The sequence below is a fragment of the Colletotrichum jinshuiense genome, chromosome 4 (assembly GCF_051148585.1).
Source record: "Colletotrichum jinshuiense chromosome 4, complete sequence".
In the NCBI taxonomy this organism is placed as follows: Eukaryota; Fungi; Ascomycota; class Sordariomycetes; order Glomerellales; family Glomerellaceae; genus Colletotrichum; species Colletotrichum jinshuiense.
In genome coordinates this window covers 3,843,182-3,865,100 of record NC_139311.1, presented here as the reverse complement: position 1 = coordinate 3,865,100, position 21,919 = coordinate 3,843,182, and the positions used below count along the sequence as shown (strand labels likewise).

Genomic DNA, 21,919 nt, shown 5'->3' with positions numbered 1-21,919 from the left:
CCCCTCTTCCTCCTCTCTTGGGGCTGAAGAGGAGGGATGGGGGGCCAGCCGGTGCTCCTGGCTCCCGGCTCCTGGCTGGAACTTTGGGCACCGCACACGACTTGACAGGACCACCAACAGAAAGTCGATTGCGGCACATGTCGACTTTTGAAAATGGCTTTGCGCCGGCGGGGGCGGGGACAGGATGGCACAGCTTTTGGGAACAAAGCCCGGACGATCAGTTGCGGCGGGGACGGTACGGCACTTTATACATGTGAAAGTTGACTCGGGTGTATCGAATCGGGACGAGTACTGGACAGCTGAGAGTGAGGGTGGGAGTGAGGGTGAGAGACAGACGCTGAGAGAGAAAGTCAACGATGAAGGAGTGCCTGGCCTGGGACAATGCAAAGGGACGAGGTTACACCGTTGAGTTGCATGGACATTGATAGCCCGGTCAGCATGAATCCGAGCCCAGCCCAGACCGGGCCGGAGGGTACCAGAAGACGACGAGGCTCGTGTCCCGGAGAGATAGATGTGTTGACAACGCGTACCCTGGTGGGCATAGACTGGAAGGGGGGGGATATGTGTCTAAAAGCAAGAACCAGCTCCATTTGCAGGAGCCCACCAACCCCATTCTCATGCGATGAGATGCGATACGATGCGATGGAGAGAAGCACGACATGCGGGAAGCAAGTGTCATGGGTCAGGAGCCTAAGCTCCCTTGGAGACTCCGTAATGATCACGATGACTTGACGTTTGGCTGCAACTACCCATGTTCTCAGCTCCTGTTGGCCCGGCGAATTGCGACGGTTCAACAACAACAACGATGAGGGGAGCCTGGCACCAAAATCAGGTTGTTGTTGATAACTACACCTTTTCTTGTGCCCCGTCCCTGGTCTCGCGCCTCGGATGCTTGCTTTTGGTTGCTTTCTCTCCCTGCAGGCGCTGCAGTAGTTATGCCAGGCGGCTGATTCTAGTGGCTCGTCGTCGGCATTGGGGGCACAGAATGGGCCATTACTCGCTCGCTAAGTCGTCTGAACCGCTGAGCACCGTAACAGAAAGAGTGGGCACGTGCAGCAGAAACCCGCCCAATGCCACCCCGGTCGTTGGTGGCCCTCCCCCTCTCCCCCCCCGTAAGCTGCCAACCCCTCGTCCAAACTCCCTGTACGGCCAGTCGGAAGGACACAGAAAAACACACTAAACAAAGGGTCGCTAGGAGCAACGCCGCCGACAAAGAGCTGCCTTCCTTGTTTGTTTACTTCTCCCGTCCCGCGCACCAATCAATGTCGCCCCGCCTCAACGTCAACTCATACCGCCAGCCGCCCTTAAACAACACTCGACCACACCAAGCATCATAACACGACCTGTTCACCCTCTTGTTGTTCTCACCACTTCCCGTCGTCAGGAACGCTACCAGTTATTGTTGCTGCACTTTGGCGGCATCGCCTTTCGATTTTTTTTTGTGCTGCTGTTGTTTTGCGACCCCCCTCCCCCTTCCAAAGCAATCTCCGTTCTGCCCATTCCAGTCTCCCACTCGACTTCTTCGATTATGACCAGAAACGGCATCTGACAGCACCGCCCGAAAGACGACAAAAAGTCAAACGTTCATTCTAGTAGACCCTCGCCGCGTTTTCCCCTTTGTGTGTCTTGCGCACCTGCTCCGAATTTTTTGCGACAGTTATCCCCAAAAAGTACCGCAGCAAAGTCTGCTCAACATCGCATTTCCTTTTGAGCATTGATCGCCAATATCATCTGCTACGACTGGCCCCTCCCAATGCGCTTGCGCATCCACCAAGACTTCATCCACAATGGCATCTTCTGAGGAACCTGTAAGTAGTCGCCCACGTCGCTGCCTGACCTCGCCGGCCCTCCCCAACTAACACCCGCCCTCCTCAGGTGCACCCTTTGCGCATCTCCAAAGGCAGCAGCACCCCGGGATCTCCCACTCCCGCCAAGGCATCCACCGGCATCCCTCGCCCTCTTTCAGAACTCTCCCCTTCAGACCACAGAAGGAACTCGCCCAGTTGGAAGCAGCCATCCAAGGTAAGTAGACCGTGTCTGAGACAGGCCCCGGTCCCGACCAGCTGCCAATCTAACAACCGTCGTGTAGAAGATGACTCTGAACACCGACTCCTCCCCATTCCAGTCGTCCCCACTAGAGACCACTACGTCGCCTAGGCTCTTCTGGCAGAAGCGCAACCTGGACTCCATCAGCACCGAGCCCAGCAATCTGTACGGTGGACGTCACGGCTCGCCTTCACCGACTCGTCGCACATCCATCGAACGCCTCCAGAGGGCCTCGCGTGTCAAGAATAGCAACATCCTCGCCCTCGAGCAGAAGCAGGAATACGACCCCGCCAGAGTAGCACAAGTCGAACGGCCTCTCGCCAAGCACCAGGGGAGTTCGTATGACGGAACGACGACCATCATCAATGGCCTCCGGTCCTCTGACTCTTTGAGCAGAGGTTTCGGTCACCAGCGCAACAACAGCAAGTCCAACATCCCCATCTACAGCCCGTCAACGAGCCCGACCAAGCCTTCCACCCCGATGCAGGCCAACCCATCCAACCCGCCGCGCAGTCCGGGCAAGGACCAAGGATCTCCGATCAAGTCGTCGCTCTCCAGAAGCAATTTCAAGAGCAGCTTCGATCCCGAAACCGGCACCTGGTCGGCCGACACCTCATTCGATGACCGCGAGCTTCCTTCCGGCAAGTCGTTGCATCGGCACGCCAAGAGCGTCACCTTCGATGCGGCCCCTCCTCAAATCAACGAGTACGAGATGGCCACGCCCGACATCTCGTCCATCGGCTCCAACTCCCGCGAGGGCAGCTTCGAGTCCATGGACGACGATGACGATGACGACGACGCGCACTACCACTTTGGCGATCACGATATCGAGGGCGACAGCTTTGATGCGTCGCTAGAGGACACAGACAAGACGCCCGTCGTTGGCCCCGATGACTGGAGACAGTCCGCCGAGCGTATGGAGGATCCATTCGAAGGCAGTCCCATGCCGGACGCCCAGCCTCCCCACCTCGTTCGGGCCGAGCATGTACGGTCCGACTCCTCTACCTCGGATCATCGCCCCTTGCCTCCTCTACCTGGCATGGGCTCGCCCACCCGCAGGGACTCCCACTCCTCGCCTGGCCTGTCTGCAACTGCGGAGAGAATGCTGGGCGCTCATCGCACCCTGCCTTCGCCCCCGCCAGCTGCCACGAGCAAGTCGGAGATCCAGAGCATTGGCAATGGCAAGATGACGCTGGAAGAGAGATTGAAGCTTATGATGCTTTCCGACGATCACAAGTCCGCCAACGAGCAGCAGAGAGAGCGCCGCCTTCGCCGGGGTGCCCAGCGTGATAGAATCCAGAGCCCTGCGTCCGACACTGAGACGGCTGATGAGAGCATGCTTTCTGCCGAAGGCGATGAGGGCGATGACACCATCGGTGACATCTCTGCTCTTGAAGACTACGAGCTGCCTTCCCGCATTTCTCGCGAGTCTATCATGCGCCGCGTCAACGGCGGTGCCGGGGAGCAGGGAGGCGACTACTTTTCCTCGCCTGCGCTTAGCTCGAGCCCCGAGCGTCGTCTCCCCTTGCCTCTCGACCCTGACGTTCCCATTCCTTCGACGGAGGATTCAATCCTGGATGATGTCTCCGAATTCAGTGATGAAGGTAGTGTGATCATTCATCGCGATGAGCCCTCCGACGCCGAGACTGAATCCATCACGGACTTCTACGCCCGGTCTGACTTGGACGAAAATGACACCGACTCTGCCAGCCATTACTCTGACGGACCGGCGCGGGTGCCGGAGGTCACACAAGTCGACGAGGACATCCTGACCCCTCGTGCCGCCAGCCCTCAGCAGGCTTTCCAGTCATTCGACATGGCTTCAGAGATAAGGCCTTTGGAGCTCAAGTCTGACAAGGCTGGCAACGCGTCCGACCATCTTCCCGACGCTCTGGCTGATGTCCCGGTCAGGGAGTCGACGCCTGAAGCTGCTCCGGTCGTCGAGTCTCAGGTTGAGCCTGAGATTGAGCAACAAGCCGAACCTCAGGCCGAAGATGAGCCTGAGCCAGAGGCGCAAGTGGATGCCCCGGCCGAAGTCCCAGTCGACCGCAAGCCTAGTCTTCCGGAAATGCATGAAGAGAGCGCGGGCAACGAGTTCTCCAGGGGCCTGCAGTCGTTCATGCTACCGCCGCCTCCAGAGCCTGCTGTGGAAGACCTGGAAGACCTCGAACCGCCTCCCAAGATGACAGACATCCAAGCCCAGGCGCAGAGACCCTCAACTCCCAAGCACCTCCCGGTGCCTGACTACGACGGTTCTGGTTGGGGAGACCCGGAGGATGAATATGACGACGAGCCCGGTACGCCCGAGTCCGTTATTCACCGTCCGATGGCTTCGGATTCAGAGTCGGAAATCTTCGACGAACCCATCGAGTCGCCTGCTATCCCCGAGCGCCAGGCAACAATCAAGGCATCCGGGTCTAAGTTGAAGACCAGGCCATCCAACACACCCTCTGACATTGTTGCTATGAGGGAAGCCCGGCGCCAAGTTAGTCGCGAGGTGCCTACCATCCCCCCTATCCCCGAGCGCCACCGCAACAGGCTCTCGAGGGACCTGCAGGGTGAACCCGACATCCCCGATGAAGACTTCATGGGGCGCCGCCATCCCAGCTTCAAGAAGCGCAGCCTGACATTGGATCTTGACTTTGGCCTGAGTCTCGATCAAGACTTCGATCGGGTTATCGAGGCACAAAAGGTTGCTTTTTCCCAACAAATCCTTGAACCTTCCCGAATTGCAAGTGGCAGCTCCGGCAGACAAGCGTCTAAGCCGGCTGTACCCACGAGCGAGATCATTTCAGCAGCAGAGGCGAAGTCACAGAATGCTAACATTTCATCTCGAATCCAGCGCGGCTACCTCATGCGTCAGAACACCAAGGTTGTCACGGCAAGTGACAAGGAATCTTCCGATATGTGGAAGACTCGGTCAGCAGGCAACTCCCCCATCAAGACGGATCGCCCCCAGTCGTGGACCGTCGAGCCTTGGAACGGTAGGCCCAGGCAGAAGAGCATCAGACGTCGACCGAACACGAGCGGTCCCGTTCCACCGTTGCCGGGCCAGGAGAGCAACGCCCAGACTCTCAACCCGTTGGCAGAGGAGGACTTGAACCCTGAGCTCGCAACCGAGGAGAGTGGCGAGCGAGGCCGTCTCTTCGTCAAGGTGCTCGGAGTCAAGGATCTCGACCTCCCCATTCCCCGAAGTACGTTTTTCTCCCTGCCCGATTCTCCACATAAACTAACAGTGCTGTTTTTAGATGAGCGAACCTGGTTCAGTCTGACTCTCGACAACGGTGTTCACTGTGTCACGACTGCCTGGCTGGAGCTTGCCCGCAACGCTCCCGTCGGCCAGGAGTTCGAGCTTGTGGTGCCCAACGATCTGGAGTTCCAGCTCACTCTCAACGTCAAGCTGGAGAAGCCTCTGCCGAAGAAGGTTGTCATACAGTCTCCCACCAAGGCTGTCAAGCCCAAGACGTCTACCTTTAGCAGGGTGTTCGCGTCACCCAAGAAGCGCAAGGAGATGGAGATGCGCCAGCGCGAAGAGGAGGAACGCCTGGCCGCGCAGCAGCAGAAAGAGGCACAGGCGAGACAGATGAAGGTCGCCCCCACTGCCTGGGATCTGTTGTCCCCTCTCGCGGCCGAGGACGGCAGCTTCGCCCGCTCTTACGTGTGCCTCAAGGAGCACGAGTCGCGATGCTACGGTCGCCCTTATGTTGTAGACGTGGCATGCTTTAACGAGTGGGCCACCGAAGAGGCGGCCTTTGCCTCTAGCGTCAAGAGCAAGCGCGGTAGCACCGCCGTTGTCCGCCGTGCTCCGTACAAGATTGGAAAGCTGGAGCTCCAGTTGCTTTTCGTTCCCCGTCCCAAGGGATCCACCGAGGATGACATGCCTAAGAGCATGAACTCTTGCATCAGGGAAATCAAGGCTGCCGAGGAGCGCCTTGCCAAGAACTGGGAGGGTCACTTGAGCCAGCAAGGAGGCGATTGCCCAGTAAGTTGCCGTCCGTCGTTTTTCAGTCTTAACCGCGTGCTAATTCCATTCCAGTACTGGCGTCGACGATACTTCAAGCTTGTCGGCACCAAGCTTACTGCCTACCACGAGGCCACTCGTCAACCTCGTGCCACCATCAACCTGGCCAATGCCAAGCGGCTGATTGACGACCGCCGTGCTCTCACTGAGAAGGAGATTACCGGCAAGGGCGGTAGACGCCGGCGGTCTGGCTTTGCCGAAGAGGAAGAAGGCTACATGTTCGTTGAGGAGGGCTTCCGCATCCGCTTCAACAACGGCGAGACCATTGACTTCTACGCCGACACCGCGGAGGACAAGGAAGGCTGGATGCAAGCCCTCACTGACCTCGTTGGCCGCGGCGACAACGGCCTTGATGATGACGGCAGCGGGTCTCGTAAATCGGGCAAGTGGTGCGACCTCGTTCTCAAGAGGGAGGAGGCGCTGCGACGCCGGGCGGAAGGCCGGCGAGTGCACTCACGGACGAAGAGCACATTCAACTAAATACCCCCCTTCTTTTCTTCATGATTTGGCATGACCGGCACGAATAAGGGGACACGAAGAAACGGGAGACACGGCATGATCTATGATTCTCTTGGACCTGGAGTTCGCGATCGGAAGATCATGCGTCTTTGTCTGCTCTTGGAATGGCTTGTGTCAGTTGTACGCGCCGTTGCCTCGATATCTAATAATTTGGCTGGGCAGGACGGACGGCGTTTGGGCATGGTTTGGATGGCGATGGAGGACGTTTCGGAGATTGCGAAAGCCAGGATTTTTTTCCTTTCCTTTTTTATTTTTTTAGATTCGCACTCGGTCTCTGAGCATTGTTCTTGGAGTCGGGTTGCCCCGTTGGCTGTACGTATCATGTTGTACTAAAATGGGAGGTTTTTATCGTTATCCCGGGTGTGGTCAATGATGTGTGACGACAGTGTGGTTTTGCGGCTTCGCCGATGAGGCAACGCATGCATCACGTGCGTCGTGATGTGCATAAACTTGGCTGGACCCTTGCTCCATCCTAATTCTACAATCATGGAGGAGCCACGGGGCGCAGCTGACCGGGGGAGTTTCACCAAGGTATCCATCTGTCATGTACACTACGGGCGGGTACAGCTGTACAATATTTCTAGGTGGGTACGTACCCATCGCAGCAACTGCAGTACCTGAGGTGCTATTGGCGCTGGCGGCAGCGGCAGCACCACCTCGTCTTTCCACTAGTTCGTTATTCTGGAGCCCGCCGACAACAGCTCTCAGCTATTACACCGAATCCTCCCCTTTTGGATCAAGAAAGTCGCAGGTTGCGTCGCTTTTTCCTACACAGCATTGCATATCGTCTGCACCTTTGCCTCCCCTCCCCCTTCCTTTTCCCGCCACCCGGGTCTCGAACATAATTCACCATTCCCTATGGCGGGCCGCTTTGTGCGAGCGTCGAAATATCGTGGGTCTATGTCGCATGCCGCCGCGTTGCGCTGGGAAGAGCTGACTGCTGACGCCCGACTCCCTCTCATCCAGGACACGTCTTTGGCAAGCCGACCCGAAAGGAGTTCTGCTACGACAACATTCACATTAGCCGAAATGCTTGGGATACCAACTTGGTGAAGGTACGGGGCTCTGTTACTTTTTTCTCTCCCCCTCTTGCCCAGAGTCCATCAGCAGGTCCGTACGGGGGCAACGCAGAGAGCTGACCAGAAACTCACTCCTAGGCCAACCCCGAATACCTCTCGGTCAATTGGGAAGCTGGAGGCGGCGGTGCTTTCGCCGTCATCCCCCTCGGCGAGAAGGGAAAGCTTCCTGACCAGATCCCGCTGTTTCGAGGCCATACCGCCACCGTTCTGGACACCGACTGGTACGCCAATCCCCACGACCGCGAGCCCCCCTTTACCCACGATCTGCGCACGCGACACATGCTGACGACCCCATGCTAGGAACCCCTTTAACGACCGCATCATCGCGTCCGGTTCCGAGGATGGAAAGGTTTTTATCTGGCAGGTTCCTGAGAACTTTACTCTCTACACTGATGCCGAGGAGCCCGCCGACGTCTCCCCTGTCGGCAAGCTCACCGGCCACTCGAGGTGCGTTGCCGCCACCCTACACTTCTCGTCTCTCGAGCGTCCGATCACAATGCTGACAGACAACATAATAGAAAGGTCGGTCAGGTCCAATTCAACCCCGCTGCCGAGAACATTCTCGCGTCCGCATCCGGCGACTTTACAATCAAGCTCTGGGATATTGGCACCGGCTCCCCCACCCAAACCCTGAAGCACAACGACATCGTGCAGAGCCTTTCGTGGAACGCCAGCGGTTCCATGCTGGTGACAACGTCTCGCGACAAGAAGATCCGCGTTTGGGATGTGCGCGCCGAGAGACCCGTCCACGAGGCCCCCGGCCACCCCGGCGCCAAGAACAGCAGGGCCGTGTGGTTGGGCGAGCACAACCGTTTCGCTACGGCAGGCTTCTCGAAGATGAGCGAGCGTCAGCTTGCGCTGTGGGAACCTGGCCGCAACGAACCCATTGGAGGGTTCAGCATGCTGGACTCGATCTCGGGCGTAATCATGCCCTTCTGGGGTCAGTTTTGGTGGCGTGAGCGGTGATGACGAGCCTAATGCTAACCGTGTGGACAGATGATGGATCCAACTGTCTGTATCTTGCTGGAAAGGGGTGAGTAGACCAACATCACTTTGCAAAGCACCCACGCTAACAGCCCGTGCAGTGACGGCAACATTCGATACTACGAGTACGAGAACGACAAGTTTGAATACTTGAGCGAGTACAAGTCCGCCGAGCCCCAAAGAGGCATTGCTTTTGTTCCCCGACGTGGCATCAACGTAAGTCAAAATAGAGAAATGCACAACGTGGCGTACCAAGTATCTGACATTGTTAAGGTGCACGAAAACGAAGTCATGAGAGCCTACAAGACGGTCAACGATTCTTACATTGAGCCCATCTCTTTTACCGTCCCCCGCAGAGCCGAAACCTTCCAGTCCGACATCTTCCCCCCTGCCACTGGTCTCAAGCCTGCCGTCAGCGCCAAGGAATGGCTCGAAGGCAAGGACGGCATCCCTGTCAAGATCGACCTGGAGAGTGTGTACGAAGGCACCGCCCCGAAGGAAGTGCCCGCCGAATACAAGTCCCCGACGATCGCCTCAGCACCGCCGCCAGCTGCCAAACCCGCACCGAAGCCTACGCCCGCGCCCGCACCGGAGCCCACGCCGGTGGCTCGCTCGCCTCCGCCCTCGATGAAGGATCAGCATGCCTCCATCTCCAACATGGCGTCCAGGTACAAGGATGACGAGCCGGCTGAGCCGGAAGATGAGGACGACAACTCTAGCTTCGAGGAGGTGCAGAGACCAGCCCAGCGCGCCGCAGTTCCTGCTGCAGCACCCGCCCCTGCTCGCGTGGAGCCCGTCAGGATTCCTTCCCCCATCAAGGCCGCATCTCCCGCTCAAGTCAAGTCGCCTACCGCCCAACAGTCTCCCGTCAAGCCCGCCTCTGCCAACTCGCCCGCATCCTCGACACACATCGAGTCCTCGCTTGATCAGATCAGACAGATGCTGGAGCAGCAGACCAAGCTCATCAGCAAGCAGAACGACAAGATTAGCCAGCTGTCAGGCGAAGTGGAGGGGCTGAAGCGCAAGGTGAACGCCGGTGGCTCTCAGGATCAGAGCGAGAGGATCAGACAGTTGGAGCTGGAGCTTGAAGCCGCGCGGTCCTAAGGGGTTCTACTTTGAACGTGCCGGTTGTTGTACCAGTTGTTGTGGCGAACAAAGGAGAGGGGAGGGGGTGAGTGACAGGTGTGTCGGGTGGTTGGAAAGATGTGATAAAAACGGGGTTTATTGGGATGGATAGCAAGCAGTGTTTGTCACAAGCAGTGTTAGTTTGGTGTTTTGTGTTAATCTTCTCTTCAGTTCTCTTCTTGATGAGTGAGGGCGAGCTAACAGACTCGAGTGCATGGCGCGCGTGCCACAAACGGTACAGCACGGCGCATGGGACATACGTATACGAGGTTAGGCGCGGTTTGTTCATTCACAAGTAGTTGGGACCCATCCCGAACCTCAGTATATCTCGTCTGTAATAGTCGTTTGTTTCATCCAGTCAATCGGACGTAAGCTATTCTTGATAGGAATGATCAAAGGTAGCTTGCGTCGCAAGGCTTGTCATATCCAGGAAGTTTGTCCATGTCTTTGGTGGTTTCTGGGGGTGTGCGCGTGCGTGCGTGCGTGTCTTCTTTCATCCTATGTTGAGCGTGCGAGGTGAACTCTAGGTGGTGTGGAGAGAGATAGCTTGGACGCTCCAAGGATCGGGGTTTGACTGGTCTAACGGTGATGGTTTGGAGGGGAAGGGGAGGAAGTATCCCACCAAGGCTGAGAGGAGCATTGACCCCCCTACCTCAGTGGCCCCACCACCACCATTACTGCACTCAATGTTCCAACCACTCAGGTCGCATCCTTCAGCCACTGGCTTGACGAGGCTGACAGGAAGACGACGTCGGGACCCGCTGAAATTTTCTGGATGCACCAGCGCCGCGGCGGGCGCGCCAACGATGGCTGCAGCTCTTTTTGCAATCCGCAATTTTGCAGTGGTTTCGTTTCCACACAACCGGCCTTCTTGAGCGAACCCGACTTCCCTCACGGATCGCAGCACCGAACCCTCCCGCGTCTCGTCTACGATATTTGGCCAATTACAACCCTGGAAGAGAGAAGGAAAATAAAATAAGGGAAAGGAGAAAAAGAGCAGCTGCGTCTGTGCAGGAAGAGGAAAAGAAAAAAAGCAATGGCTTCTGTACTCGGGAAGCGCAAGGCGCCCTCCTCCTCCGCCACCGCCTCTGCATCCAGGGCCGGCAAGAGCACGACGACAAGCCCGGCGTCCGCGAAGAAGACGGCAACCACACCGACGCTGAAGAAGAAGAAGAGCCTGGAGGCCACGGCCATGAAGCCTGCCAGCGCGAAGAAGACGAAGAAGACGGAAGCGAAAGCAAAGGCCGCAGAGGCCGGCGATAGCGACGAGGAGGAAGAAGAGAGAGAGGACGAATCCATGCTGGACGCGCAAGAGATCTTCAGACGTCATTTCGAGGCGCAGTTCAAGCCCCTGTCGGAGCGCAAGCGGAAGAGGGCCCAGGCCGAAAAGGCCCGGGCCGAGGCCGAGGACGCCGATGAGAGCGACGACGAAGCGCAGGACGGAGACGAAGACGTCTTCGAGGATGAGGGGGCCGACGGCGAGGAGGAGGGAGAGGAGTGGAGCGGGCTCTCTGGCGAGGATGGTGAGTCTGACCTCTTTTGGCTTTCTATATCGACTCTGGGCCGACCCAGCGAAGGGACCCAGAGGCCCAGGAGCTCCTGGAATTGATACATGGCCGAGAGAGAGAGAACGTTTACTGACGGGTGCCCCCTTTACAGAAGACGACTTGGACGACGATGAAGAAGACGACGTTGAGGAGAACCCCGTAATCGAAGTCGTGGACCACACAAATTCCAAACCTCTACCTGTCGCGAGCATGAGCAAACGGGAGCTCAAGGCCTTCATGGTAAATTCCTCCCCCATTCCTTTGGCCATATTCCAGCACCATCCGAAGCAACAATCCAACTAACCGAAAAAAACAAAACAGTCCTCCCGACCCCCCTCCCAAACCGACCCCAAGCCGTTAATCCCGGCGGTCGAGGACCCCGCCGACGAGAACGACAAGTCCATGCTCGCAAACGACCTCGCGCTGCAGCGCCTCCTCTCCGAGTCGCACCTCCTCTCGCGCCACACCGTGACCGCCTTCTCCAACCCGACCGTCGCCTCGAAGTCGTTCGCCCAGGGCAAGCTCCGCCAGCGCCAGACGGACCTGCGCACCCAGAACCTCGCGGCCGGCGCCTCGGGCATCACGTCCATCTTCAAGCAGGACAAGATGCCCATGGCGTTCCGCAAGGGCATCAACGCTGCCGCCGCCGACAAGGAGTCGAGGCGCAGGCAGCAGGCCAAGGAGAACGGCATCGTGCTCGAGCGCGAGGGGCCCAAGAAGTCCAAGAGGTCCCGGACGGAGAGGGCCGTGGACGGGCCCGCCGTCGGCAGGATGCGGGGCGCCGAGCTGAGGCTGAGCGAGAGGGACATCCAGAGCATCGAGGGCAGCGGCGGTGGTGGGAGAGGCGGGAGAGGCGGGCGTGGTGGACGCGGAGGACGTGGTGGTGGTGGTGGTGGTGGTGGTAGGGGTCGCGGGAGAAGGTAAACCCACGGGGGAGATCTGGACGCATCACCCATCCCCTCACAACAAGGAGTTCAAAAAGGTCACTGCTTTTACGAGAACAATGCTTCGCGGTGGCAGCCGCATTACTTACCTTGTTCTTCTTTCCCCCCAAAAATTCGAAACAACAAAAATCCATGCTCAAGCTCAAGGTCTCCGTGTAAACGGGCACTCTACAATGCATAGTGCAGTGGCCTCACTTTTTGGAACATGTGGATAGGTTGTTGTAAACGGGGATACTATTCTATTAGAACTTAGGGCATACACATGGATTCTACTTCCAATCCGACAAAATCCTACCGCTACGTTCAAATGACAAGCACATTACGTATATATTATATAACACGACACGTGGGAATTGACTTCACTGCTCGGACGAAGAAAGTATCGAGTGTGATCAACATGTATCTGCATTCAAGACTCGGTCGGCTTGGTGTTTTTTAACATGCCCCGTCCAGCACTCTTCAGAGTCGCTGAACAAGTCTCTCCTCCTTCCCTGGTATCATCTGGCTATTTGGCAAGTTTGCTTCTTCTCAAACAAGCCCCTCCAGCACAAAGGAAAAGACACAAACTATATATACATGTGCGAGTCGTTTCTCTTCTTCGCATCTCGACCCTGAGCTCATGCATAAAATCTCCCCTTTTCAGTGGGTACAGACGCACTTTGAGATCTTCCCAGTCTCTCGGTACGTTTCTCTCTCTATGTGTGCGGATTTCCTTTTTCGATGTCTGGAACCAACGGCCAGATTCGATGCTCAACACATGAAACTGAAAATGAAAATGAAAAACCCCGAAATAAAATCGCCGGGAGCCAAAGGAGCAATTGTCCAGTTGCTAACGCGTGCCGAAATCCATACCTGGATGAATGAAAAATGAACAAGTCCCTGGCCCATTCCGAACCTTTGTCATAGCCATGCCGCCCTCTCTAAGTAACACCGTGTCGAAGGAAACGTAACTCCAGTCGTAATGAGAGCTTAAGCTCGTAAGGTGCCGTCTCACATAATGGCGCTTGCGTTCACCGCCGGTTGGCTAATGGTCATCGGCATGCTGAGCGTCTGCAAGCTGTTGAATGACGCCATGCCATTTGACGTGGGCGGCGTCGAGCCGTTGGCGACACCGTTGAGGGAAGCGGTGACGTAGGCGTTCTCGGAATTGGGCGAGGCCTCCTCGAGAGAACCGAGCTGGTCCTCGCCAGAGTACTCCTCCTCCTCCTCGCCGGAGAAGTTGAGAGCGGCCTCGCCGTTCTCGCCACGATCATGAGTACGCTTGTGCCTGTGGAAACATCAAAGTCAGTCCATGTTGCTCTATCAGGTCTCTTGTCCCCAAGTTGATGGTGGCGTGGTGATGATGATGTTGGTGTTGTGTCGTGGCGGTTTGGACGTTGGTTCTCATCGCTTGGGGTCTCGCTCCACATTACATCGTTCTTGACAAAGGAAATGACAAAGGAAATGATATCAAGGAAAGTTGGGGCATACTGTGCTAGGTTGTCTGATCTGGAGAATGCCTTGCTACAATAAGGGCAGATGTAGGGTCTTTCTTGTGTATGTGTTCTCACGTGTCTGGAGGTTTGGTCAGATTTCAGGCAGGTCGTTTTGGTTGTTGACAAATGAAAATAAGATCTGGTTCTTACCGCTTGAGGTGCTCAAGGCGCTTGAAGAGACGGCCACACGTGGGGATGGGGCAGGAGTGGGACTTTTGGGGGTAGGGTCCAAGTTCCATGACGGTCGCGGAGCGGGCTCTGCGAACGACGCCGTTGGGTCCCTGCATACCAGGCCGTGGCGCGCCGTTCATAGAGCCATCACCGGACATGTCATCATTGGTGAGGTGGGAGTAGTCTTGCTGGAGGGACATGGGGTTGAGTGCAGGGCTGCCTTCGACAGTGGACAGCGGAGTGCCGTGACGGGACAGGTCAAGCATCTCCTTGTGCTGCTGGCTTACCATGGACATGGCGGAGCTGCTGTATGCAAGGCCGGGTGGGGAGTTGTCCGCAGACTCGTCGCCTTCAGCGACGGGGCCGACGGATGCAGAGACCGACCGCCGCAGATCCGAAGGTCTGTGGTGGTGCTGTTGGTGCTGCTGCTGGTGCTGCTGCTGATGAGCGGCGGCCTGGGCCTGAGCCTGGGCTGTGGCAGCGGCGATGGCCGACATGGAGGGGGGGATGGACGAACGTCTTCTCCTCTGCTTATATGTCGGGGATCCCTCGATCACGGAGTAGACGTTGTTTGTGCCGTAGGGCCTCGAGAACTGAGGACCGGCGAGGTTCGAGGGAGGCAGCTGGATCATGCCGTTCAGGCCGTTGACGTTGCCGCCCATGTGATCGGGGATGGCGGTGTACAGGCCGGTCTCCTCGTTGGCGATGTAGGCAGGCTCGGCGGCCATGCCCAGAGCCTGCTGAGGCGGGGTGATGGGCTCGAATGAGATTCCTCTGTTGCTGTAGTCCTCGTACTGAGAAGACACGAAGGACGGGGCGGGAGAGTACTCGAGGCCGTAGGCGGGCATCGAGGCGTGCCTCTGGTGTCCCTGAGTGATGGGCACGCCGTTCTGGTTGTACTGAACACGGCTGTAGTCGGGCTCCCTCTTCACCATCTGCTGGGGAGGCATCTGCTGGGGCATGCCCATCGCTCCGTACGGGACCATGGAGTCCATGCCATCCGCCATCGGGGCCACCGATTGGGGGATCATTTGCGGGGGTGGCATGTTGTCCATGGGCCTCATGATGGGAGATGTGGACTGGGACTGGGAGAAGGACACCTGCTGGGCGTTGAAGGAGGACGAGTTGGCCTGTTGGGCCTTGGTGAGCTGCTCATAGAGCGACTGAGACGAGTCGTACTGGAACGACAGAGCGGGCTCGCTGACGGCGACAGTGGTGGCTTCCTGGCCCATCTTCTCTCGCTTCAGGTCACGCTCCAAGGCGTCGAGGAAGAGTCTGTCGTGCGGCACGCTGTACCAGTAGAAGACCTTCTGCTTCTTCTGGGTGCGAATGCAGTTGTTCTTGTAGAGGAAGTCGAGGAAGGGGCTCTTGGGCTCCTCAAGCGACGCATCGGTTCCCGACTTCAGGTTTCTCAGATCGGAGAAGATGCCCTCTTCGAACTTCTTGGAGTTCTTCACTGGCCGGCCGAAGGCCTGGAATCTGAAGGAGAGACACCTGACAATGTCGGTTCCGGAGATGTGGAAGAGGTTGTTCCACAGCACGCAGGAGACGTACTCGCCTGTCGGGAGGAGGAACCTGCGGATGTACTGGTCGGGCTGCCAGTCAACAGGCGCAGAGATGAGGAAATATTTCACTGTGAAGATTGTCAGCTGCAAGGCTCGAGAGAAAGTCCTTCGCGTGCCACGTACGGTTGTCGACCTGCTGCAGAGCGACTTGGGCGTCGTGAGGCAATGCTTGCTGAGCCTCGGTGCTCAGCATGAAGGTCTCTGGTTTTTGGGGGGCCATGCCCGCGGCGGCATGTTGTGAGTACATCTTGGAAGGTGACGACGGGTGTCGGTCGCGTCTGACCGGATCGAGTGCGGGATCGCGCGGATTGTTCGACTCGACAAGTTCGCGGGGGCGATGACAGTCAATAAGGAAGGTGTTTATGCTAGAGTCGCAATAGTGTATGAAAAGGCGCTGCCCTGGTGGATGAGGCCCGTATGGGGTTGATGTTCTTTTTTGGTGTTTTTAGACGTAAATCGAGTCCAGCCCGGAGGAAATAAGTTATTTTCGGCACTGTTGACCAACACGACCCAAACTCGACCTAAAGCGAATGATGGGTGTTCGACGCAGTTTATGACCGTCAAGGTGCTGCTGCGAGTTGATGGATTGATATCGGCTCTGGGTTTCGGAGTGGAACCACAGGATCGAGTGAATTAAGGGTCGTCGAAGGAAACGAACAAGTCCGTCAATGGTAAAACAAGAAGAGTGAAAAGCTCGACGAAGGAACCCGCAGGAACTGGTTGGCGACTAGACAGGGCTGTGGTTTACTGGCGCGAATCGATTCGCGATGATGGACCAGCGTGCGACAGGTAATGTCTGATGTGTCGATGGGAGGGATGATTTTCCTCCGGGGGTGTGGTCAGTCCTGATGAGATGGGAAAGAGAACGGGGGGTGGGAGGTATGTGCGGCTCCGACGAGGAGAAGGGGAAGAAGGAGGAGGGAAGTGGAGAGAATAAAAAAGAGAGATGGGAAGAAGAGAAGAGTCTTGTAAGAAGAGATATCAAGAGAGTTCGGGAATGGGAGGATGGTCTGGGGGTTTAATGATTTTGGACGGGGTGGAAAAGGGAGGAAGAGGAGAGGTCCCGGGTCAAGGTCAAGCGGTGCGGTGCGGTGCTTGTGGGAGTAGGAGCAGCGGCAGTACTCAGGTATGGTCGCAGCGCGTGGGCGTGGGAGTGAGCCAAAGGGCGGCAGCGGATGGGCGAGCCAGGGCACAGAGACTGACTGACTGGGCCGCGGGTTGGGAGAGGAGCGAGAGGTAGAGAGAGATGCAGAGCTGACGGGGGGGAGGTGTTTAAGGAAAAAGGAAGGGGTGTGTGAAAGTGGTGAGCAGCAGGAGAGAGCAGGTCAGGTACCTTGCTGCGGTACCTGGACTGGACTGGCGGGAAGGAGACTGGGAGAGGGGCCACGCCCACAAATCCATGCAAGGTTAGGTCAGGCATGATAGCGTGAGTGGAAGACAAGAGTGAGCGAAAGTGGGTTAGCACACAAGAGAGAGTAGGATGGAGACCTAGACCGGGGGGCTGATTGGAGTGCGGATGTGGGTATTGTGGTTGGTGGGCGGACCAGGGGTGTGGGTGGATGAGAGTGGATGGGTTGTGGAGGATGAGAGAGACGGGACTAGGAAGGCCTAAGACGTGGACTAGGAGAATGAGGGCGAGAGACAGGAAAGGCACACAGCGCGCACATACACACGACACGGGGCACTCATACACACACACACACCATGTGTACACACACACACACACACACGCACACATACACACGGGGCCACACAGAGAGAAAGAGAGAGACAACGACAGCGGGTCTAGCGGGAAAGGGAAGGCGAAGGGGAGGAGAAGCGGAAAGGGCCAATGTACCTTGAGCCTGCTTGTCTTTCCCTTGCCTTTTGTCTCTGGAAGTTGAGTTGGGGGAACCAGGTGGGAATGTGGCTAATAGGTCCGGGCGACAACGACGCTCTGAAGTGGACATTCTTTTTTTTTTCTTTTTTTTCCCAGAGACTGTGTGTGGCATTGTGTGTATGACATGGCAGTGTAATAGGTATTGCAGTGTACGTAACCCGGCCCCAGGTGGGCATAATCAAGAGCAATAAACGAAACCCGAGTTGCTGGATGTAGAGAGACTACGGATACTTGACATGCTCAAAACCAGTAGGCTTAGGGCTCTGAAGCGCGTGTGGGATGGGAATGGGAATGAGAATGAGCGTGGATGTGGATGTGAGTGGATTGGGGCCGCCCAGGTTGTGGATGATTGACTATTGCATGGTAGAGTAAAGTGTGTAAATGGGGTGAGTGAGTCCAGTTGTCTCTGCCAGGCGTGGCGGCAGAGCGTCCATGCCATGGAAGGGGGTTCAAGATCGGGTCGGGTTGGACGTGGAGAGTGGAGGAGGGAATGAGGAAGCAGGAATTATGTGGTAGTGCTGGTGGTTCCTGGCGTGATGCTTGGTGCTGATGCTGGTGCCGATGCCGCTGGTGCCACCGCGGAAGGGTACTTTCCCACTAGCAGTGGTCCAGGTCCCCAAGTGCAGTGCAGGCAACCCGGGCGGGCAGGCAAGGGCCTGGTGGGAAAGCAGAGGTGCCCTGTGCCTGGGACGGTCCCGTTCCTGCTTGTTCTTGTTCCTGTTCTAACACACTGCACTAGGAGGTCGAAGTGGAAGTGGGAGGGCAAGGGGGTGGAGGCAGGGACTTGGGAAGAAGGAGTAAGGGGAAAGCGTCCGGAAGTACCGACCGGGGGTCCATGGAATCTGTGAACCGCCGATTGGCTGGTCATGGAACTAGCCCATCCACTTGCTCACTGCGACTGCTTCTTTTCTTTCTTTCCCACTTTCTGTGCCTCTGAACTCGGCCTGTGGCTCGCTTATTCTCGCCCCAACCCGCTTGCCCCGGTGGGAAGACTCAAGAGGGGGACAGAGTGAGCGAGTGAGTGAGTGAATGAGTGAGTAAGTGAGTGAGTGAGCGAGCAGAAACCATGACCAGGGGCGGGCCCACTCAAGCATCTTGGAGCAGGATGAGAGACGGTCCCAGCGCACGGGGCAGCTAGGCGGAAAGTGTAAAGAAAAGGTAGGTGAGAAGTGAGTTGAGTTGAGTTGGGGGGGTTACTTCCATCTGTACCAGACAAGGCGACTAGAGACATGTACCTGCATGGCCTTCACAAGATGCATGGATGGGGTTGAGTTGGGCTAGGATAGGAAGGGTATTGCATTGCAAGATGGAAAAGGTGCCACAACGCGGCAGGCAAGGAAGAAAGCAACCAGACACACAAGCTGCCCCGGGCGGCCGGCCAACTTGGTAGGCTGTGGCCGCAGAGCAGCAGTGTGTTGCCGCATAGAAGTAGAGCGAAGCCAAAGCAGCGGCAGCGCATGGCAAGACACTCTCAACCGCCGGCATAGCGGGCAGCAGACATTGACTGGCTTCGGCAGCGACACTGACTGACACTGGCTCCCGCTCGTCCACTCCTCCTTGCCTGCGCCTGAAGCCCCATTAGAAGAAGAAAAAGGGAAGCCCTCGCACACTCTCGCTCAGTCGCTGAGCCGAGTCAGTTAGACAGTCAGACAGGTCTCGCGCCCTCGCCCGCGCGGACCCCAAATTGCCATTGACGTGACCCGGCCTCGCTTGCATGTAATGAGGGCACGTCGTCGCCGCACTGCGTGGCAGTGACCGGCTCTCAAGTCAGTGACAGTCCCTGCGTTGCCGACCCCCCTCTCTTTCCCTATCCACCTCCGTCGCCGGGCCTCGCATGTCATTGTCGCCGACAACCTTGCACTGCTCTTGCCAGGGCTTCCTTTAGGGGGGGAGGAAGCAGGCATCCACGGGCAAACCCACCGCACAGCTCCCCCAAGGGGGTGAGAGCGGCCATTTCACGGCAGTGTGGCCCAAACCAAAGCCTCGTTCTGGATGCCACCGCGGTAATGATGGGCTTGCCCTGGTCGTTGAAAACTGGATCTCTCTCAGGGATGGAGAAGGTGTGGCAATGCTCTTCTTTCCCTCTTCTCTCTCTCTTTTCGCCTTCAGCAGTCGCAGATGTCAGAAAGGCCTTGGGTCGAACGGCCGGGCCTCCTAGCCCATCTCCACTGCTTCGGGATTAATATGCGCTTCTAAGCCCCCGAGATGTCTAGCAGTAGATCCCTCCATCGCCGCCCCGTCTGGCGCCCTTCCATTGCCCGTAGCTTTGCTCGAAAGGTTAAACGGCGCCAGACCCAATCTCGATAGTCCAGGAGAATCTCATTTCATCCCGGTAAATAGATGCACATCATCGAAAAAGGGATTGCACATGCCACGACTTATCAGGCCAGCCGCGAAGCCAATAAAATTTAAAGTCGAAAATTCGCAATCAACACAATCTGAGGAATCTCGTGCCATCGGGCTTGGGTTGCTCTTTGCCCCCCATCCATCCATCCATCCATCCATCCATCCCTCACCATAGTACCCGGCAGGGGCGTGCCGATAAAGTTTTCAACACACTAGCTAGCAGCACGGAAATGGTAGGCATGGATGGGTTCGTGAACGGGCTGCCGGGGGTGCCATGGCACGGAATCGAAAAACTGGGGATAAGCAGCAGAGGGGTGTGGGTTTCTCTGCAGAGAGTCGAGCGACGGAGTTTTCTTTTGGGAAGATCTTCTCCCTTTTGCGGGCAGCTTGCCCTGAGCTCGCTGCCGGCCTGCCCTTTTTTTTCCCCTTCCCTCGCTTCCCGCCTCTGGACTTCCCCATCGTAGGCATAGAGCATCCGCACGGAAACGTCCCGTGCCTTCTTGTCCGTTGTTAAACGTCCAGAGACGATTGCCTTGATTTGCTGTCGTGATCCCGTTAAAGATGTTTGGCTAACGGCGTCTGGCGGTTGATGAGACAGGCACTTATTCGTCAGTCTCAGTGCGCTGATTGGGTCTTCAAGAGGTGGCTTGTGCAGCTGCTTGATGCTGAACCACGAATACTGGTGAAATGTACAGAAAATGCAGCTGCCCTGGCTGGGATGGCGCGCCGACATGCAGAGTACAACGACGCGCTGTATTTTTTTGGTAGGGAGGGGGGCGGAGGGGAAAGAGACCCGGCCGTGGAAGAGACCCAAGCGTCAGCGCTTCAGAACTGCTGGTTTAGTTTTTTTGTGGCTACTAGAATCATGTCCGGCAGCGGGAGACAGACACCCCGGCGAACGACTACTGAAGGCCGTCGCTAAGGTCTTGTCATGGGTGTCCCCATGTTCTGCCATTGACAAGGTCCGTGGTTCTTCCTTCTAGGTCTAGCATGGATAGGGAAGCAGGAAACGAAAGGAGATAGATACAATAATAATAGTGCGTGTATGCGTTCTCCTACTGGAGCAAGAGTGGCCCAAAGGTAAAGTTACATTGGCTTCTTTCGCCGTACGTCCTGAGCCGGCCCGTCAGTCAGTCAGTCAGTCAAAACAGCCGAGCTTGCTTGTCCTACTACACCACAATCGGTCATCTATTGCATATGTGTGCCTGATAAGTCTTTGAATCATGGCAGAGGACCCATATCGGCGCGGCCAAGGGCATTCGCCCCTCTTGGAAGACCAAGGGTTCACCGCGGACCTTATCCGGATCATCTCTTTTTTGTTATTGTTGTTGTTTGTTGTTCGCAATGACGGCAATGACGGAGCACCAGCATTTCATAGACAATGGCGATGGATTTGCCAAAAGAGGCAAGACATGTGGGTCCCCCATGTTTTTTACCCATGCAGGAATGGGAATGAATGAGGCTTCGTCGGAGAGTAGGTGACGAAAAAGGTCGGCACTTCTGAGAAAGCGAGGGCGCCGTGTCGTCAAAAAAACTCTGAATCTTCGTCTGTCGGGTTGCTACATATTTATTTATGCAAAGCGCCTGGGACGATGCAGGCAGGAGGGCATGGCAGCGAGACAGGTCATCGCATCTTGCGAACTCTCCATTGTCTTTCTCGAACCGCAGCAGGCCAAGCCCTTGCAGCGGACCCGTCCGGCCCCCCTAGATGGCCTTTGCGGACGAGATCCGGAGCCGTCTCTTGGTACTGGTAGCAGGTCGCATTGGACCTGCGATGGTGAAGCTTCATTCCCGAATGGATAAAGGAACAAGGGTCATTGACGGAGCAAAGGAGAGAAGGGAAAGAAGGTTTAGCCAGCCTGCTATAGAACGGTCTTGCATGTTGCCCCAGGGCCATCGCGTAGGTCATCAGAAGTGAGGAGATTTCCGAATAATCTCCACACGCAATATCGCTTGTTGGGGGGTCCAGCTCCACGGGCGACTTCGCCCATTGCTCGGAATGCTATGGATGGGATGGCTGCAATAGTCTACACATCGCTGCCCTTAACCCACGAGATTGCATTCTCCTGAGCACTTGCAGACGGACGAATACACCGTAAGGACCGAGTTCGGGACCGGTGAGATGCTCATAGTCCGAGCACTGCGTAGTTTAATGAGCCAAGCCCACTAACAGCTGTCTTTTGGAACATCAAGATGCAGCTGGCACAAGCGTGGCAGG

The 21,919-nt window shown here is 56.8% G+C and overlaps 4 protein-coding genes across 4 annotated transcripts; 3 read left to right on the top strand and 1 right to left on the bottom strand.

Moving 5' to 3' along the window:
- Nucleotides 1–1,787: 1,787 nt before the first annotated feature.
- EsH8_IV_000952 (uncharacterized protein) lies at nucleotides 1,788–6,547 on the top strand (the record flags this gene model as incomplete). The annotated part of the gene is made up of 6 exons (XM_083265842.1): nucleotides 1,788–1,808; nucleotides 1,876–2,022; nucleotides 2,090–4,738; nucleotides 4,889–5,240; nucleotides 5,295–6,028; nucleotides 6,083–6,547. The coding sequence occupies 6 exons, from the start codon at nucleotides 1,788–1,790 to the stop codon at nucleotides 6,545–6,547; spliced, it is 4,368 nt and encodes a 1,455-aa protein (XP_083124737.1).
- Nucleotides 6,548–7,444: 897 nt separating this feature from the next.
- Nucleotides 7,445–9,753, top strand: EsH8_IV_000951 (coronin; the record flags this gene model as incomplete). Its single annotated transcript, XM_083265841.1, has 8 exons — nucleotides 7,445–7,478; nucleotides 7,553–7,641; nucleotides 7,744–7,886; nucleotides 7,966–8,112; nucleotides 8,184–8,605; nucleotides 8,662–8,698; nucleotides 8,751–8,865; nucleotides 8,923–9,753. The coding sequence occupies 8 exons, from the start codon at nucleotides 7,445–7,447 to the stop codon at nucleotides 9,751–9,753; spliced, it is 1,818 nt and encodes a 605-aa protein (XP_083124736.1).
- Nucleotides 9,754–10,810: 1,057 nt separating this feature from the next.
- On the top strand, nucleotides 10,811–12,245 carry EsH8_IV_000950 (uncharacterized protein; the record flags this gene model as incomplete). Its single annotated transcript, XM_083265840.1, has 3 exons — nucleotides 10,811–11,297; nucleotides 11,434–11,561; nucleotides 11,643–12,245. 3 exons carry the CDS (start codon nucleotides 10,811–10,813, stop codon nucleotides 12,243–12,245), a joined length of 1,218 nt encoding a protein of 405 aa, XP_083124735.1.
- A 1,010-nt stretch (nucleotides 12,246–13,255) lies between these two features.
- Nucleotides 13,256–15,723, bottom strand: EsH8_IV_000949 (homeodomain family transcription factor STE12; the record flags this gene model as incomplete). Its single annotated transcript, XM_083265839.1, has 4 exons — nucleotides 13,256–13,532; nucleotides 13,736–13,819; nucleotides 13,891–15,544; nucleotides 15,600–15,723. 4 exons carry the CDS (start codon nucleotides 15,721–15,723, stop codon nucleotides 13,256–13,258), a joined length of 2,139 nt encoding a protein of 712 aa, XP_083124734.1.
- Between the last annotated feature and the right edge of the window lie 6,196 nt (nucleotides 15,724–21,919).